Source organism: Pinus tabuliformis, chromosome 1_2, assembly GCF_031772625.1.
Source record: "Pinus tabuliformis cultivar Carrire ecotype Pingquan chromosome 1_2, CPIR1, whole genome shotgun sequence".
Classification (NCBI taxonomy): Eukaryota; Viridiplantae; Streptophyta; class Pinopsida; order Pinales; family Pinaceae; genus Pinus; species Pinus tabuliformis.
Window position 1 is genome coordinate 176,445,024 of NC_142298.1, and position 20,216 is coordinate 176,465,239.

The window sequence follows — 20,216 nt, forward strand, 5'->3', positions numbered from 1 at the left end:
AGAAGTAGTAGTGGTCAGGTGAGAAGACATGAGACACACATATAGGAGGAGCAATGAATTCTTGTTAAAGGAGGAGCAATACACATGCCTTGAGGAAGAGTAACATATGCTATTTAGGGGAGTGTAACTCATGCCATTAACGAGAGAAACACATGCCTTAGTAACTCATTAAGGAGAGGTGCACATGCCTTAATTAAGGAGAGTGTAACATATGCATTAAAGAGAGCGTAAGAGGAATCTTCCATGACATGCCTTTAATGAGTGTAAGAGGAATATGCCATGTTTTTTAATGAGTGCGTAAGAGAGAGTGTAATGTATCATTGAGAGAGAGAGAGAGAGAGAGAGAGAGAGATTAATAATAATATTAATAATATTGATGATTAAGTCAAGATTGAACTATTAGGATTGACTAATGACAAGTTAAGTGATTTTCCTTCAACTATACTTGATTACCAATTGATGCAAGGTGATTTGGTATTTTTGGAAAGTCATACTTGAAATGCTAGACATGGCTTTCTAATTTTAGAAAGTCACTCCAAAATTGTTAGAAATGAGATTCTATTCAAGGAAGTTCATCCATGAGCTGCCAATTTTCAACAAATGAACTAGTGCTACTACAGATCACTTTTAATTATGGTGATCTTCTTGAATGTCAGACCAACAGATGCATAAATTGGATTGGATATAGAGGAGGTGGAGGGTGAGGATGGAGGAGAGAGTAGTGGCAGTGATGCTGATTTGTTGATTCTGATGTGGAGGAGGACTATTGACAGTCATGAGCTATGAGATTCTTCCATCTATAGTTCTATTATGTACCCCATTTTGTATTTTCCATTGGCATCCCACCTATAGCAGTAGTGACCTAGAGTCTATGTAATACATTTTGCTTCTGATGACTTAATGAGAAAAATGCAATTTATGGTTCTAATTTCTTATGTGTTTGTCATTTGATCATCATTGATGTAGTACTTGTAAGTACTAAGTAGTAGCTATTTGTATGATTGAATTTGTATATTGTAAATGTCCTAGTTTCTAAATTCTAACAAAATTTGCATCTTTATGTCTATATTTTATTTTTGTATGGGTAATTTGTTGTATATATATATAAACCGTGTACTCCATGTCCTCTTTCTAAGGTGCCATGTCACGTGTCAAACACTCGTATTTTTGTGTCCTCCGTGTCCCATGTCAGCATGTCAAGTGACTTATATTGAAACTCATAATGTACACCAATTTCTAAGATCCTTTGCTACCAACCTATTACACAAGGCCTTCACTATTCCATATTTCATGGATGAATGATATTTGAAATTTGATGTGGAATAAGTGTGGGATCTTCTTTATTACCATAGTTCTTCAAAATTGTGACGCATCAGGGCACACAATCCTTGTCTCTTGATGTTTATTTAATTTTTGGCAAAAAATCTCATGGGAGGAAATATATTTAGGTTCTTAGACTTGTCATGTCTCATCTTTGATAACGATGGATAGAAACCTCCACCTGTCATATTTTTTAGGGACTTAATCCTCCCTATGCACTTTAGGAGGAGGGAACATTGAACTCTGACTGACTGTATCTCTTATATTATGTGAATTTTATGTTAGTAGACATTATTGGCAGTGGTTATGTGACCATTATAACTTTGGGGTGTTAAGGTTAGTGGTTAGATGGTTAAACCGTCAGCCAAATTAGAGTGCTATATATTAATGTAATGAGGATAAACTTCTTTATTGGGAACTTAATTCTCCCTATGCATATGGTTCATTTTAAAGATGATTTACTTGATTTATAAATAGATCTTTTCACATGCTAGTTCAATCACATAAAACCAATCACTATTTTTAAGAGCGATATATGCTATAATCCTAGCTTGAAAACCTCTTTAATAGATGATTCCATTCGAGATGTGTCCTTTTCAGTGCCATTAATTGTACATAGAGTGGTGTTTACATCTAGTAAGTTGTTAAGAAAGAATGGGGTATGGAGTAAAGGTTGTGTCTACAAGCTTCAACTACTTCATATTTACATGTTTGATATGAATGGCTATTTAGTAGTGGGTGCATATCAACATTTGCAATTTTCATCCATTCTCATTTAGCTTTACATAGGTTTGATGCTCACATCGTTGTTCAGTGCATTTGTACATATCGGGTGCAAACATCATTTGTGTATATCTTGCACTAGCAAATCTGCAACTAAGTTATGTGACATGTCCAATAGAGTCACATGTCATGAATTCACGAAGACACATGTCGGACATGCATTTGGCTTGTGTCCTGTTCAGAAGAAATATGCCAAACGTGTGTTTGACACATGCCCTCAACCTGTCTCATGATTTGGACATGTGGCCCTCCAAAAAATGGCTTGCAACTTATAAAAGAGTGATTTGTCCATCATTTCACTTCATTTTATTCAACGGGTTGGACGTCTAGAGCATTTTGGAATGTGGTCAAGCATTATTGTGTAGCGTTGAAGGGATTCCTAGTGTTGGGCAAGTGTTGAGTTGTCATTAGTCAACTTGTATCTTAATGAACTAGTGCTAGAACCAATCACTTTTGACGATGATGATCCTCTTCAGGGGTCATCCTCCAGACCAATAGATGTAGAGATTGGAATGGATATAAAGGAGGATGTAGGAGAGAGCAATGACATTGTTACTGATTTTGATGATGATGATAGGGAGATAGTCTACTGACAATCACGAGCTATGAGATTCTTCCATCTACGGTTCTAGTATCTACCCTATTTTGTATTTTCCATTGACATTCCCACCTATAGTGGTAGTGACTCAATATCCATGTAATGCATTTTGATTTTTATGACTTAAAGAGAAGATGCATTTTATGGGTCTAATTTTTTGTGTGTTCATCATTTGGTCATCATTGATGTAGGACTAGTTGTATGGTTGAATTTGTATCATCATCATGTAAATGCTTTAGTTTCAAAATTCTAAAAAAAATTGATTCTTTGTGTCTATGTATCATTTTTGTATGTGTAATTCACCAATTTGTTATTTTTTAATATATATATATATATATATATATATTTGTTTTTTTTAATATATAATTCAATCTGCATACATGGGATTCCCTCCCTTGCACTTGAAACCCCTTTGGCTGCTCAATATAAATTTCTTCCTCGACCACACCATTGAGGAAGGTTGTCTTTACGTGCATCTGGTGAACCCTCCAACCCATCCATGTTGCAATAGAAATCACTGCCCTGATGGATGAGTATTTGGCTATTGGGGTGAAGGTTTCATCGTAGTCAATTCCTTCCTTCTATGAAAACTCCTTAGCCACAAATTGGGCCTTAAACTTTTCAACCCTACCATCTACAACAACTTGATCTTGTATACCATCTAGAGCGAATCCCAAATTTTCCCTTTGGTCGTGGCACAACCTCCTAGGCATTGTTCTTCACGATGGAAGAGTACTCTTATGTTGATTTTTAGGGCATCCTCTAAACTAATAATTACTTATGATATTCATTAGTTTAATTCTTTTTTTGTGATCTTTTCAATCATAATGCAATTACACAAAGGAGCTCAACAGTTAAACAAAAATACCACAAGGATCATAAAGAGACAACCATACAATAACACACATATTTACCCTGGGAAAACCCACATGGGGAGGGGGACCAACAAATATTTCCTTAGATAATCAATTCAACAAGAGACATGAAAGTCAAGACAAACTGACCAACAAAGACGTCCATCAAGAGTCTAAGTCAAGCCCTCTTCAATTTGCCTTAGTCAACTTAGTCAAGGGATTGTACAAAGGTCTGGAAAATTCAGCCTTCCTTCCGCAGGGGTCTGGTCTTGACAACAAAGAGATATCACTGAATTTTGGCCTCCTTGCACAGAGTATAACCACCTAATTTCACCCTCATTAGCATAGATAATGTTCATAGAAATTCGACCCATTTTAACAGAGTATTCACCACATGAAATTTGATCCTTTATTTACATAGAACAACCATAGAGTTTTGACCCCTTCACTAAGATTCATCCTGTACTTTAATGACTTTTATTTGCTCTTTGTTCTACTCCTTTTTCTCCTTTGTATGGCTAGAAGACTTGATGATCAAATTAATGCTTCTTGAGAAGAGTTTGAATACCTCATACATATGGTGATCAATATGTCGATGGGTGCCATGAAGGGTTAGGCTGACTTGATGTCTTGAGGGCGGACTTGGACATCTTGTGGAGCCAAAAACTAAAATTCAAAAATATCAAATTTTTCTTTTTGATAAGGTCACGAAGAACATGCCTTGTATTTTTCTTTTCACAAATATATAACATTTTCTTTTTAGCATGAAGAACATGCATTTCATAATAGTCTAATATGTAGACCGACCATAGCTACAAAATTCGACACTCCCTCTTAGCTAGGGAGGTATTCATAATTCCTGTCAAGATGTTCTCAAGTTGATATATTCTCTAAGGAAAGATCAAGATTAAGATAAGTGTCATTATCATTATCATAATCACCAACATCAACCATACATAATCAAGATTCACCATCAAATAATTATAGAAATAATCTAGGTGAAACACCAGAGGCCTCATCAATGATAAACAAGCTCACTATAGAAAGAGATCCGAGCATGATGCTAGGAGGCTCCTGCTCATTTGAGCGACCTTTAGGACTATTCTCCAACCAAGGTCAAACTGACACAGTGAGAATATCCTCTGCCGGGCAATTCTTCAAACCAAGGTCAAAGTGACACAGGGAGAATGTTCATTCCCCAACCAAGGTCAAAGTGACACAAGAAGAATGTCAGTTCGCCGGACCATTCTTCAACCAAGGTCATAAAGACATAGGAAGAATGTCAGTCCATGATGCTATCTAATCTGTCAAACCATTCTCCAACCAAGGTCATAATGACACAGGGAGAACTTCTCCAACCAAGGTCATAATGACACAAGGAGAATATCAGACCATTCTCCAACCAAGGTCGTGAAGACATAGGGAGAATGTCCATTCATAATGGTGTCTCATCAACTCTCCCTCTCAATAAGAGAGAGGTATTTTCCACGAGACCAAGCTTGCCCTAGAAGTACATAGACATCCCTCCAGAAAGAGGCTTTGTATGAATATCAACAATTTGCTCAACAGTGGAGATATACTGGAGCGTCACCACTATTTTCAACACCATGTCTCGAATGAAGTTTTTTTTGATCCCAATGTGCTTCGACCTGTCATCATTGTCATTACCAGCACTTGATCAAGATAATCTTGCAAGCTAAGTTGCACGAAACGGGGAAACGCGGAAGCGAAAAGAAACGGGGAAGCGAAACGAAACGCGACCTCCCCAAATTTTGGAAACGGGGAAACGCGAATATATATAATAATATATATATATATATATATTAAAAATATTTAAAAATTATTATTATATATATGTGCAATCATAAAGCATGAATGATACATTTACTTACATAAACATTTAAACATTAAGATTAAATTTACATCACATTTACTACCTGGAAACCCTACTTGGAAACCCTAAAAAAAATTAAAAAAAAAAAAAATTTAAAAAACAAGTGTTTTTTTTGGGGAAACGTGGCACGTACGGCCTGGAAACGCTTTTCCGGCCGTACGGCCAAGTTTCCGTTTCGGGAAACGTGGCCGTACGACCGGAAACGCGTTTCCAGGCCGTACGGTACGGGGAAACGAGTTTCGTTTCGTTTCCCCTGGGGAAACGGACCCCCTGCCCACGTTTCCTGCAACTTAGCTTGCAAGTAACCTTTGAAGTCACACTGCTTCTCAACTTGCTAATCCAACTGCAATATACTCTTTCCTTTGCCATACTGAGTGTGACAGATGGCTACTTCATGCTCATCCAAGAAATTATAACGAAGCTCAAATTGAAGCGACATCTTGATGATTTCTTTCTGTCTTTAGCACTCTTTGCCCAAACCAAATCTGCAATTGTACTTCTCAAATAATCCATTACGAATTGTACCATGTTGGTACTCCATCACATGTTGAGCAACTGTTAATTTTAGGTATGTTCTATGCTTAGAGAAATTTATTTCAATTTTCACAGTTAGCTTAATATCTTTTCCAGATTAGCAATCACATCAGCATTAAAGTAAACTGTAGATAGAACATAAACATAAATCAAAGAAGACAAGCCAAGACAAGAGGACACAAGATGTGGTGCTAGCCAGGGACAAAGCCCAATGTGGGGAAACCCTTGATCAATTTTTCTTATATGTTCTTCAATAGTTCAACAAAGAGAGAGAGAGAGATAGAGATAGTACATTTACAATAGATGTCAACACTTTGACTTATCGAGATAAGAGCATAGATCATCTCTAAGAAGATGATGCGTGAGATCAGTTGAAGACATGTTGCTTCAATTGATTCTCCAAGGTGACTCCTTCACCTATCATTGTGCTGAATCTCGTCATCATGCTGCAACTCACCGTGTTGCACCATGCTGCACCCATCATCACTATGTTGCATCTCATCATGCTTCACCAATCATGACTGTACCATGTACTTGCTGCACCAAGCCTAATTGCTGTCCCAAGTACTATTGCTGTTGCTGCTATCCCATTGTGCCATTGCTGCACCTTGTTATTGATGCTATCCCATTGTGCCACTGCTGCACAGTGTCATTGCTGTCCCGTCATAGTTCTGTCCCAACATGCTGCTGTCCCATCATAGTTCTGTCTCAACATGCTGCTGTCCCATCAATGTCATTGCTGTCCCGACCCCCATCATAGTTCTGAAGCTAATCATGTTGCCACACAACTGTGTCATGTGCTTACAACACCATGCTTGCCATGCTGTCCATGCTTTCCATGCTTGCCTTAGCATTCCTTTGCTGTCCCATTTACTATACAACTGTCCCTTGCCACTGTTGCCTAGATATATAGGTGTAGCTGCTGTCCCTAACAGTCATGCTATACCTTGCTGTTGTCCCCTTGCTGCTGTCCCCTTAGCCTTGCCATACCTGCTGCTGTCCCATGTGTCTTAGCAGCACCATGTAGCCTAATTGTCCCATTTATTAGCATTGCTGTTCTGGGCATGTTTGAGTCCTCGGACTCTCATGTTGTCCCTGTTTTGAGGGTCACCTACAACCCACCTTTTTAGCCGTATTAGGCCTGCATCTAGGGCACCGTAGGTTAGCATTAGGGCTCCCTTTACACTGCGTTAGGGTTGCTCTTAGACTGCGTCTAGGGCTACCTTTTGACAGCGTTTAGGGCTGCTCTTAGACTGCGTTTAGGGCTGCCTTTTGGACAGTGTTAGGGCCTCTTCTAGACTGCGTCTAGGGCTGCCTTTTGACAACGTTTAGGGCTGCTCTTAGACTGCATTTAGGGCTGCCTTTTGGACAACGTTAGGGCCTCTCTTTGTTGTGATAAGATTCCTCCAAGACTGTGGCTAGGGCATGCTTCCTTGACAACGTTTTTGACTTCTTCTTTGACAGCGTCTAGGGCTAGGGCATCTCCTCTAGGGCAGCTCCCTTAGTCTTCTTTCCTCCAACATCTAGGGCTTCCACTCCTAGATTTCTCTTCCACTAAAACCCAAGACAATTGGAGAGAAATCAAGATAGAAGTGTGTGTGAGAAATGACTCTCAAGTTATCTCCTTTTATACTAAAACGTTGAGCACATGTGGGGTTTATTTGGTTGCTGGCCGACCTTGACGAATTGTCTTATAACACAAATAAATTCATAACTCCACGAATACTTATCGGAATCGGATGATCTTTAGATCAATCCTACACCTCTCGATGAGAGGGATCCAAGAAAAATATCAACTGCCATAAATAAGATGACCCACATGGAGTTTGGCCCTAGTTGCCGATTTTAACACTCCTTCTCAACTAGGGAGAACTCCATCCGCTGATCCATATGTCCGACTGTACTATCTCTGGCATCAGTGCCCTGCACTGCTCTACTCTGCTCTGCTGAGCTCTACTGAGCTTTGCTCTGCTCTGCTGAACCATGAAGAAGAAGAATTGATCAAGAATGTCTCATACCATTCTCTACTGACCCGAAATCAGTTTTATTGATCCCAAATCAATATCACAAGAGAGTGTCTCAAACCACTCATACTGATCCCAGATCAGTTTCATTGATCCCAAATCAATGGAGGTCATCCTAGCATAGGGAGTACGGTAGATACAACGATGCGTCCATCAATAGTACTACTATGGTCCCTAACCCCATTTCCCTGCTCATTGGCCAGATGAGAGGTACTTCCCATGAGTCCTAGACTGCATGGGTAGGATGCTTCGATAGGAGAACCATTCATCCTGTCCCTAAGTCGCCTCGAGTATCACAGGGGAAGGCCAAGCCATTCACTCTGTACACATCGCACCATTAGGGGAGGGTGAGTCGCCCTATGGTCGTGTGTTGCTTCAGTAAGTACCCCAAGCCCCCACCGAGCTCCTAGAGCTCAATGCATGCAACATGCAGGACCCTTATAAGAAGGTCTCTCAACGACTCCAAGTCGTTCGGGAGTCACAGATTTGACCTTTCCCCGGGGTTTTGACAAAATGTCTGCGACTTGTACATCAGTCTCAATGTAATGGAGCCTCCTCACTCATCGACGTACCATATCCCAGATAAGGTAGTATCTGATGTCTATCTGCTAGAGCAATCATCGAATATGGGATTCCTCAACAATTGAATCCCCCCTTGGTTGACACAGAAGATCACGGTGGTATCCATCATGTGTACAACAGCTCACTCAAGAGCTTTCGCAATCAGGCAGCTTCACACGAGGTCATACTCGTAGCTATGTATTCGGTCTCAGCGGTGCTCAAAGCAATCGTCTTCTGCTTCCTGCTCATCCAGTATATCGAGCAAAACCCAAAGAGAATCAACACCCAGAAGTGCTCTTGCGATCCTCCACACTGTCTGCCCAGTCAGCGTTCGAATAGTCATGCAGCTTCACATTTTCGACAGTGTATCTCAATCCATGAGAGATTATGCCCTGAAGATATCTTGGAAGATTCTTGGCATCAATTCAGTGAGGCTCAACCAAATATGAGCCCAACATGCTAACTGCAAAACATATATCCGGACGGGAGTTCACCAAGAACATCAATGCTAGTATGAGTTTGTGAAACTCAGAGGCATTTCCCAAAACAGGTCTGGTATCCTTACCACATAACTTCTGAAAGTTAAGATCCATCGAGGTAGTCGCGGGTTTGCAGTTCACCATTCCAAATCTGGAATCCAACTCCCTCTTACTTTTGCAAATGAGAGGGTCTGCACCTGTTAGAAAGAGGTCGTCCTCAGAAGGTGCCAGTATGAGAGGTCTATCATCCACAACCTTCAAGCAATGGTTTGGATTGACTTCACTCCTAGTGAATCTCAGCTTCATCAGACGGCCATCAATCCTCTCATACTAAGCTCGAGAGTTTTGCTTCAAGCCATAAAGGGCTTTCTTCCACCTGCATACATGAGATTCCCGATCATGAATCTCAAACCCCTCGGGTTGTTCCAAACCTGTGGACCTGCTACATGAGGGGAATGGTCCCCTTGCAAGATTTTCCTTCGGTACATCTTAGACATGTACCTTCATGCTCTTCTTGAATTCAAGCATCCTTGTCACCATCTGACTCCCATCGGGCAGGGCCCCATAATAAGTAGACCTCCGGTGCTATAAATGAGATGTGCTAACTGACATGGTCCCCAATGGACCATCTTGCAATTTGATACAAATTGTTAACCCTGAACCCATGAGTAAAAGCATCTTTGAAAATTTCATTTTCAAACATGTACCTTTCCATCGATGAATGCCACCCTGTAACCTTTGACTTCCATTGCCGAAATGGACACTAGGTTCTTCTTGCGACCAGGTACATAAAATAGATTCTTGTAAATGAATTGAGTTACCCTCATTCAATTGAGGGGTAACATTCCCTACACCCTTTTCGGGATAGGTGGCATCGACTCCAAGTATAATCCCACGATTGTTTCCATCTCTACCAAATTAGAGAGAGCACCCTTCTATCCGACGAAGTGCCTTGAAGCACTACAATCAAGCCAGATTCCCAAAGAGTCTGAAGGAGAGGGCCAATATAAGATAATGCTTCTTTTTCTCATTAGAAACAACATTTGATTTTTCATACCTGGGGCTCCTTGCTTTCTTTGAAGATTCGGCTATTTCCTTGATGACTTGCATTACCTGTTATTCCTCCGATCATTGAAGATGTCCCTGGAATGATTGTTATCATCATCAAGTGATGTGTCCCTGTATAATGGCCGAACTTATTACAACCAAGGCATCTACCTTTCCTTCCACTCTTAGATCCAGACTTCCATTGAAGTGATCTTTAGGTAGGCCATCAGAAGCTTCCATTGCACCATTCTGATAATATTCTCTGCTTCGACTTCACCCTTGGTGAATTTGAAGAGGGATGAGGAATCCATTGATCCTTTTTTCCTTTCCCAACTGTCTTCGGTGATTGCTCTTTCACTCTTGCTTGGGCTTTGTCTTCACCTCAACTCTGATACCATGTTAATTTTAGGTACGTTCTATGCTTAGAGCAATTTATTTCAATTTTCACAGTTAGCTCAACATCTTTTCCAGATTAGTAATCACATTAGCATTAAAGTAAACTGCAGATAGAACATAAACATAAATCTCAGAAGACAAGCCAAGACAAGAGGACACAAGATGTGGCGCTAGCCAGGGACAAACCCCAATGTGGGGAAACCCTTGATCAATTCTTCTTATATGTTCTTCAATAGTTCAGCGAAGAGAGAGAGAGATAGTACATTTACAATACAAGTCAACACTTTGACTTATCTAGATAAGAGCATAGATCATCTCTAAGAAGATGATACGTGAGATTAGTTGAAGACATGTTGCTTTAACTGATTCTCCAAGGTGACTCCTTCACCTATCATTGTGCTGAATCTCGTCATCATGTTGCACCTCACCATGCTGCACCATGCTGCACCCATCATCATTATGTTGCATCTCATCATGCTTCACCAATCATGACTGTACCATGTACTTGCTGCACCAAGCATCATTGCTGTCCCAAGTACTATTGCTGTTGCTGCTATCCCATTGTGCCATTGCTACACCTTGCTGTTGCTGCTATCCCATTGTGCCATCGCTGAACAGTGTCATTGTTGTCCCGTCATAGTTCTGTCCCAACATGCTGCTATCCCATCAATGTCATTGCTGTCCCATCATAGTTCTGAAGCTGATCATGTTGCCACACAGCTGTCTCATGTGCTTACAACACCATGCTTGCCTTAGCATTCCTTTGCTGTCCCATTTACTATACAACTGTCCCTTGCCACTGTTGCCTAGGTATATAGGTGTAGATGTTGTCCCTAACAGTCATGCTATACCTTGCTGTTGTCCCCTTAGCCTTGCCATACCTGCTGTTGTCCCATGTGTCTTAGCAGCACCATGTAGCCTAGCTTTCCCATTTATTAGCATTGCTGTCCTAGGCATGTTTGAGTCCTCAAACTCTCATGTTGTCCCTGTTTTGAGGGTCACCTACAACCCACCTTTTCAGCCGTATTAGGCCTGCATCTAGGGCACTGTAGGTTAGCGTTAGGGCTCCCTTTAGACTGCGTTAGGGATGCTCTTATACTGCATCTAGGGCTGCCTTTTGACAGTGTTTAGGGCTGCTCTTAGACTGTGTTTAGGGTTGCCTTTTGGACAACATTAGGGCCTCTCTTAGACCATGTCTAGGGCTGCCTTTTGACAACGTTTAGGGCTGCTCTTAGACTGCATTCAGGGCTGCCTTTTGGACAACGTTAGGGCCTCTCTTTGTTGTGATAAGATTCCTCCAAGACTGCGGCTAGGGCATGCTTCCTTGATAGCGTTTTTGAATTCTTCTTTGACAGCATCTAGGGCTAGGGCATCTCCTCTAGGGCAGCTCCCCTAGTCTTCTTTCCTCCAATTTCTAGGGCTTCTGCTCCTAGATTTCTCTTCCACTAAAACCCAAGACAAGTGGAGAGAAATCAAGATATAAGTGTGTGAGAAATGACTCTCAAGTAATCTCCTTTTATACTAAAGCGTTGAGCACATGTGGGGTTTATTTGGATGCTGGCCGACCTTGACAAATTGTCTTATAACACAAATAAATTCATAATTCCATGAATACTTATTGGAATCAGATTTATCTTTAGATCAATCCTACACCTCTCGATGAGAGAGATCCAAGAAAAATATCAGCTGCCATAAATAAGATGACCCACATGGAGTTTGGCCCTAGTTGCTAATTTTAACACTCCCTCTCAACTAGGGAGAACTCCATCCCCTGATCCATATGTCCGACTGTACTATCTCTGGCATCAGTGCGCTGCACTGCTCTGCTGAGCTATGCTTTGCTCTGCTCTGCTGAACCATGAAGAAGAAGAATTGATCGAGAATGTCGCATACCATTCTCTACTGACCCGAAGTCAGTTTTATTGATCCCAGATCAATATCACAAGAGAGTGTCTCAAACCACTCATACTGATTCCAGATCAATGGAGGTCATACTGGCATAGGGAGTATGGTAGATACAATGATGCGTCCATCGATAGTAATACTATGGTCCCCAACCCTATTTCCCTGCTCATTGGCTAGACGAGAGGTACTTCCCATGAGTACCAGACTGCATGGGTAGGATGCCTCGACAGGAGAACCATTCATCTTGTCCCTAAGTCGCCTCGAGGTATCACAGGGGAAGGTTGAGCCATTCACTCTGTACACAACGCACCCCAGTAAGTAAGTACCCCTATGGTTGTGTGTTGCTCCAGTAAGTACCCCAAGCTCCCCGGAGCTCCCGGATCTCAATGCATGCAACATGTAGGACCCTTATAAGAAGGTCTCTCAACGACTCTAAGTCGTTCGGGAAAGTCACAGATTTGACCTTTCCCCGGGGCTTTGAAAAAATGTCTGCGACCTGTAAATCAGTCTCAATGCGATGGATCCTCCTCACTCATTGACGTACCATATCCCAGATAAGGTAGTATCTGATCTCTATCTGCTGGAGCAATCATCGAATACTGGATTCCTCAACAATCGAATCCCCCCTTGGTTGACACAGAAGATCACAGTGGTATCCATCATGTGTACAAACAACTCACTGAAGAGCTTCCACAACCAGACAGGTTCACACGAGGTCATACTCGTAGCTATATATTCGGTCTCAGCGTTTAGTGCTGCTCTTAGACTGCGTTTAGGGCTGCCTTTTGGACAACGTTAGGGCCTCTCTTTGTTGTGATAAGATTCCTCCAAGACTGCGGCTAGGGCATGCTTCCTTGACAATGTTTTTGACTTCTTCTTTGACAACTTCTAGGGCTAGGGCATCTCCTCTAGGGAAGCTCCCCTAGTCTTCTTTCCTCCAACGTCTAGGGCTTCCACTCCTAGATTTCTCTTCCACTAAAACCCAAGACAAGTGGAGAGAAATCAAGATAGAACTGTGTGTGAGAAATGACTCTCAAGTTATCCCCTCTTATACTAAAACGTTGAACACATGTGGGGTTTATTTGGTTGCTGGCCGACCTTAACGAATTGTCTTATAACACAAATAAATTCATAACTCCATGAATACTTATCGAAATTGGATGATCTTTAGATCAATCCTACACCTCTCGATGAGAGGGGTCCAAGAAAAATATCAACTTCCATAAATAAGATGACCCACATGGAGTTTGGCCCTAGTTGCCAATTTTAACAGCAACATATCTTGGCTCAACCATAAACAATTCTGCTTCCTTATTGGATCACAGATGCTTTCTGGTCACCCAAACTGGATGCTGCCTCTCAGAATGAAACATATCTTGCTCTAGTAATTTAGGTTGTTCCCTCTACCACTGTTGTCTTTCAGTATATCTGCTATCAATGACAATCCATCATCTCAAACTCAAAGGGTTAGCTCCCTTTGAAGTTAAAAATAGGGTTCCTGATGAAGTCTTGATTGCTCCATGAATGAGCTCTTCTACTTTTGTCAGAAAAACAAATCATATAGGATCAACCTTGATCCGTCAATTCAAGTGTATAAAGCCTTCTTTCTGCTTACAAGTATAAGACTTCTTCATGTATCTCACAAGCTTGAGGTAGCTCGTGTACACTTCTTCCTCCTCAATTATTGAGGAAATCAATTTTTGCATTAGCCTGGTGCAATCTTCAAAACAATGATAATGGAAGTGCACCTCACAACTGGGACAAATATCTTGTCATGATCCTCTCTCTCTTATTGGGAGAATCTTCTATTCAATTCTGGTGTAGTATTTGTCTAAGTTATCAACTGCTGCACGCATACTTCAAACTTGCTGAACTTCTAGCTCACTTTGAGCTCGGATTTCATTTAGTATAATATCTCTTAATTTATGATTTTGGAAGAGCATTTTTGTCACATGCTTTGCTTCATTCTTCCACTTCGTCCATCCGTTGTTAAGCTTTGGCAACCTTCACTATGTACTTGCAATCCTCATTAGGAGGTCATGGAAGAACAATTATAACCAAGCACATGATATAAAGATAAGAGACTAACAACAATAGTAATAATTCAAGAAGAGAGATATACGAAACTTATCTTTTGAGGAGAAAGTCAACTCCCTCTTGATTTTTAGTTTTCTCGCATCCATCTGCAACTTTGTCAACTTCATCCACATCATTATCATGATGGCATTCCTTCCTTGCTAGGGTTATGGTTTCTTCTTTTAGCTGAAACATTTATTTAGGTTTAATCCTAGGATTTTGGCCATAAACCCTAGAGCTTTTCTTATTCAAGCCTTGTTTTCCAGCTTGGGTTTGTAAACCCCATATTTCCAATAAGTTTATATCCAAAAACGAAACATTGTAGCATCAACAATATCTTGCTCTAGGAGGCTTGACCTTTAGTTGAATTTTTGATCATGCTTACTGAGACTTTCGCTCCTCTGCAACTTGCTAAGAATTTTGGTCCCCGGGATCTTTGGAGAATTTCAGGCTAGGGTTTCATAGATGATTTGACCTTAGAATATGATCATGATTTTTTTTTTTTCTTTCGCGAATCTTTGACTTCCTTTGATTTTCAAATCATGGACAATAGGGCAGATTTAGGCTAAATTTTTCATATGATATCCATTTGTTTAGTTCTTTTCTTGTGATCTTTTCAATCATAAAGCAACTACACAAAGGAGCTTAATTGTAAAACAGAAATGTCATAAGGATCGTAAAGAGTTATCCATACAATAACACACATATTTACCTTGGGAAAACCCACATGGGGAAAAACCCAACAAATCTTTGCTTAGAGCATCAATTCAACAAGAGACATCAAAGTCAAGATAAACTGGTCCGCAAAGACGTCCATCAAGAGTCCAAGTCAAGCTCTCCTCAATCCGCCTTAGTCAACTCGGTCAAGGGACTGTAAAGAGGTCTGAAAAATTCGGCCTTCCTTCCACAGGAGTCTGGTCTTGATAGTAGAGAGATATCACAGATTTCTGGCCTCCTTGCACAGAATATAACCACAGAATTTCGGCCTCATTAGCTAGATAAATATCAGAGAACTTTGGCCCCTGTAAGTTGTAACAGAGTATTCACCATAGGAACTTCGGTCCTTTAGCACAGAGAACAACCACAGACCTTTGACCCCTTCACTGAGATTCGTCCTGTAATTTAATGACTTTTATTTGCTCTTTGTTCCACTCTTTTTTCTCCTTCCTATAGCTAGAAGACTTGATGATCAGATCAATGGTTCTTGAGAAGAGTTTGAATACCTTATATATAAAGTGATCAATAGGCCGAATGGGTGCCATGAAGGGCTGGGTCGACTTGATGTTTGGAGGGCTGACTTGGACATCTTGTGTAGCCAAAAACTAAAATTCAAAAATTCAAAATTTTCTTTTCTACAAGGTCACAAAGAACATACCCTTTGTATTTTTCTTTTGACAAATATATAAATTTTCTTTTGAGCATGAAGAACATGCTTTACATAAATATCAATGATAAATAGATTAATATGAAGACCGACCATAGCTACAAAATTCAACATCTCCCACCATAGAATCCATTGACACCTTATGCTCAGATGCTTCTGGGAAGCTGGAAGGCTCGGCTTCAATCAGCTCGCTCATCAACGCCATACAGCTTGAATATTGCTGTGGTGCCTTACTCTCTCTGATTGAATATCTAGGATTACCCATGTACTCCTAAGCATCTCTCAGTGTCTGCTCTGCCCACTTGGCCTTCTTCCTCACTGTGCTAGAAGTCTGAGCCTGCAAGAGAAGAAACCTCTGCTCCTCGTCTTGCTCCTCCTGTTTGGCCTGCTCATTCTGCTAACGCCTCTGTCATGGTATCTTGAGCTGTCTGTACTGTTTTTGTCTTCAGTGTCTCCCGCTCTTGAACCTCCACTGTAGAGGAATCTGTGTTGCAAGACCTCCTGATAGGCCGCTGCTGCTCAAACTACACATCCCTGCGTAGCATTGTTTTCCTAAATGCTGGAATGTAAATCCTATAGGATTTTGAGGTGTCACTGTACCCCACAGGAATTCCCTTCTCCGAAGTAGGTTCTAACCTGGTCCTCTTTCTGAAGGAATGTGGCTATATACTAAACAACGCTATATACTAAACAACCAAAGATGTGAATGTGTGACAAATCTGGTTTCTTTCCTGTGAAAGCCTCCTCAGGTGTCAACCTGCCCAACACTGGATTCCGGTTCTGCAAATAAACAACAATGTTGCAAGTCTCTGCCCATAAAAACATAGGCAACTCCTGGTTGTGTAGCATAGCCTTGGCTGCTTCAATAATAGCCCTGTTCTTTCGCTCCACAACCCCATTTTAATAAGGGTTGTATGGAACTGTTAGCTCTTTTTTGATATCTTTGTGCGCACAAAAGTCCTCGAGGCATTTGAGGTGTACTTGCTTCCATTGTCGGACCTGAGTGCTTTGATCATTCTCCCAGTGTGGTTTTCTGCAAGGGCTTTAAACTCTTTAAACCAACGTCAAAGCTCGTCCTTCTTCTTCATGAATTATATCCAGATCTTCCTAGAGAAGTCATCTACGAATGTCAGATAATAGTGGTATCCACTTAAGGATACTGCTAACATGGGGGGCCCATGCACACATGAGTGAATTAGGTCCAAAATGGCCTTGGCCCTAGTATCGCTGCTCAGAAAGGTGGTCTTGGCATACTTGCCCTGTGCGTAGCCGTTGTACCCATTATGTTGCTTGACCCTGAACTCTGACAGTCCTGTCACAGTCTCCTTGAGCACTTTGAGTGCTCCATGGTGTAGATGAGCCATCCTCCTGTGCCACATCTCGCCCAACTCTCGGCTGCAACTTACCAATGCTCGTGCAGGGTCGACCTTAAGTCTGAATAGGTTACCTTTTCTAACTCCTATCACCTTGGCTGTCCTGGAATCCTTAGGTCAAATGTACATCTTACCATCCTCAAAGATCATAATATAACCCTTGTCTTCCAAGGTAGCAAGAGAAATCAGATTTTTGGTCATTCTTGGAACATACAACACATCTTCTACCAGCAAGAGTTTACCAGATTCCCTCTGAAGCTCTACAGTGCCAACTCCAGCTGCCTTGTACTTGGCATTGTCCCCAAGTTCTATGTAGAAGTCCATTTTTTTCTCCTTCAAGATGGGGAAGTATTCCTTCACTCTCTTCATGTGGGAAGAAGCCCCACTGTCAATATACCAAACAAACCAACAATTGCTAGGCCGTGGCATCCAAAAAAGGAGGGTTGACTCAGCTCCTCAAGCTTGTCGAGCAAGGTCATCTACAGGATGTTTTAGTGCTGCCATCTACTCAGAAAAAAATGTGCTATTAGCCAGGCTCCTAGTAAATTGATTTTACTGCCCAGCATGTAATTTCATGATCAGATTTAATAAACAGTTGGCTGAGTTTGTTAGTATGAATTTTATGTATATTGGCTGAGTTGTTATTGTGCTAGAAGATTTTTTCTTACAAGTTACATGTGGTAATATTGCTGGTTTATTTTCGGTATTGCCTTCATTCATAATTACCTGCAAAGTGTTTGAAGAAATCATAGCAAGCTTTGATGTTGTACTTCTGCTACAATGCTAGTAACCTTGGTGAATAGTAGGCGATTTCACAAGTTCGATATCATTACATTGATAGTATGTTTTGTTAATGAGGAAGTGAGTTTGCATATTCATTCTTGTGAAAACTATAATAATGTTATATATACTGTTCTAAGGCACCCGTTCATCAATGAAATGATATGCATTGCATATGGATGTTATGGATAATGTAAGATTCGAAGCTCATCTGAGTATGATCTTGGTTTTTATATGATCACTTATCTGTTGAAGAGGCTCTTCCGTTGAAGGTGATTAAGGATACACTAAGAAAGGTTTGACTGTTAATCTTGTCACCATACACATAGACTACATAAAGAACTCCATAAGATGAATGACACTGTTGTTTTGTTGGAGATTATAAGTAATTTCCCAACAAGTAGAAGATTAACGCCATAAATTGTTCTGTTTATTGCTTCAATGTTAGATGACATCGTTACCTAACCTCATTTCTCAAGACCATCCTTGAGCTTTTTGCAAGCCTGCTCCTTTTACTGGTTTATTTAGTTAGTTCTTTAGTGCATCTTCATCTTTGATAGGTTTACTTCAACTTGAATTCCAACATTAATCATGGTCACCTGATTGTTTGCATAATCTGTTTGGAAGATCTCCAGGTTATGGCATCTCTTTAGTGGCTGAGACCACAAGTGGTTGCCTGATATCTGCTGAGTGTGCTGCTAATTATACTGCAAATGAAGAGGAGGGGGATGTTTCTGATGCCAAGAATCAGAAAGCACCAATTCTTCCAGAAGATATTGGCTCACAAGGTGCAATGATGCTCCTTGAAGAAATCAAACAGGGTGGAGTGGTTGATTCAACACACCAGGTAATTATATTCTGTTTCATTTCCATTAAGCATATTTACAAGCTACAATTCATTTGGTTTAGAAGGATCTGCCCCATCTATGCTAGTCCTGGAGATAATGTTTCTGGTTATTAATTGCAGGGTCTACTATTTCTTCTTTGCGCTTTATGTCCAGAGGATGTTTCAAAGGTTCGTGTTGGGAAACTTTCCACTTATGGCATAAAGACCTTACGGCATATCAAGGATTTCCTTGGTGTTCAGTTTAATATCAAACCAGATCCGACAACAGGCACTGTAATTTTGACGTGTGTTGGTTGTGGTTACAAGAATTTTGCACGGAAAGTTTCTTAAGTTCAGACTACAGTATTGCTGGATGGTGAAGTCAGCATATTAGGTTGTGTACTGAACATTTTTTTTTCTCAGAAAAGGTTGATATTTACATCTGATGGTTATTGGTGAACCTTTACATCTGATGGGTATTGGAAAGCATTTACTAAAGTTTGGGATCACAACCCTGGCATTTGCGATATTTCTCTTTCCCATCTGTCAGACTTTCCCTTCTTGCCAGCGATTTAATGGCAAGGATGTTTCTTTTCTTCTGTTTAGAATTAATATGATGACCACAACAATATTTCATAAAAATGTTCTTATCACATTTATACATGCAGACCAAGTTTTCTTGGTTTGTATTTTCCACATTTTGAGGAAGAGCACCAAATTACTGTGCATTTATTTCTTTTCTATTTGACATTGTAATCCTGACCACTAACATTGTACTCCTCTTCTTTACTGCATCCGTTATGGAGCAAGGAGCAAATTTTCCAATAGACTTGTGGCCATCTTATTTTAAGTTTTTTGTAATAACTCCACAAAGCACTCTCAGTTCATATTCAAAAGAAGTGACCAGAAATGTATAGTGGTGAGTTGATATTTTCATGTTTGAAAACCATTGTTGTCTCTAGGTAGAGAATCTTGAAAAACTCATATAGCAGCTTGATGGAAGGATCTGGCAGATGCTGGCTATGCAAACTGAATGATCAGGTCCTCTTAGTTTCTAAAAGGAATACCATTCAAGGACAAGGACTTGAGAGTCTATCTATCATTGAAATTAAACAATGATCTTGGGTTTTATAAGGAACAAAATGAAAGGTAATAGATGAAATGAAACAGACATTGAAGAATATAGGAGAGCACAATAATATAGTGCAAACTGTTGAGAAACCAATAGGCTAGCAGTTAGGGTTGATTTCTCTTACTTGATAATTGTCTGTGAGAATTTTGTTGGATTCTTATTCTCTTATGATGTTTCTCATCAAACAATTATAAAAAACCTAAAACATGAACATAACAAGAGACAAAGAACACAAAATATAGGTTCCAAG

At 40.4% G+C, this 20,216-nt stretch overlaps 1 protein-coding gene across 3 annotated transcripts in view; it reads left to right on the forward strand.

Moving 5' to 3' along the window:
* The window catches only part of LOC149205062 (putative RNA 3'-terminal phosphate cyclase-like protein), a 93,999-nt gene extending 74,315 nt beyond the window's left edge, over positions 1-19,684 (forward strand). For all 3 annotated transcript variants that reach the window (XM_089394882.1, XM_089394883.1, XM_089394884.1), the window contains 2 exons: positions 18,636-18,855; positions 18,976-19,684. In XM_089394882.1, coding sequence (XP_089251008.1) covers positions 18,636-18,855; positions 18,976-19,185 — 430 coding nt within the window. In that variant the 3' untranslated portion in view covers positions 19,186-19,684. The remainder of the gene's footprint in view (positions 1-18,635; positions 18,856-18,975) is intronic.
* The last annotated feature ends 532 nt before the right edge of the window (positions 19,685-20,216 follow it).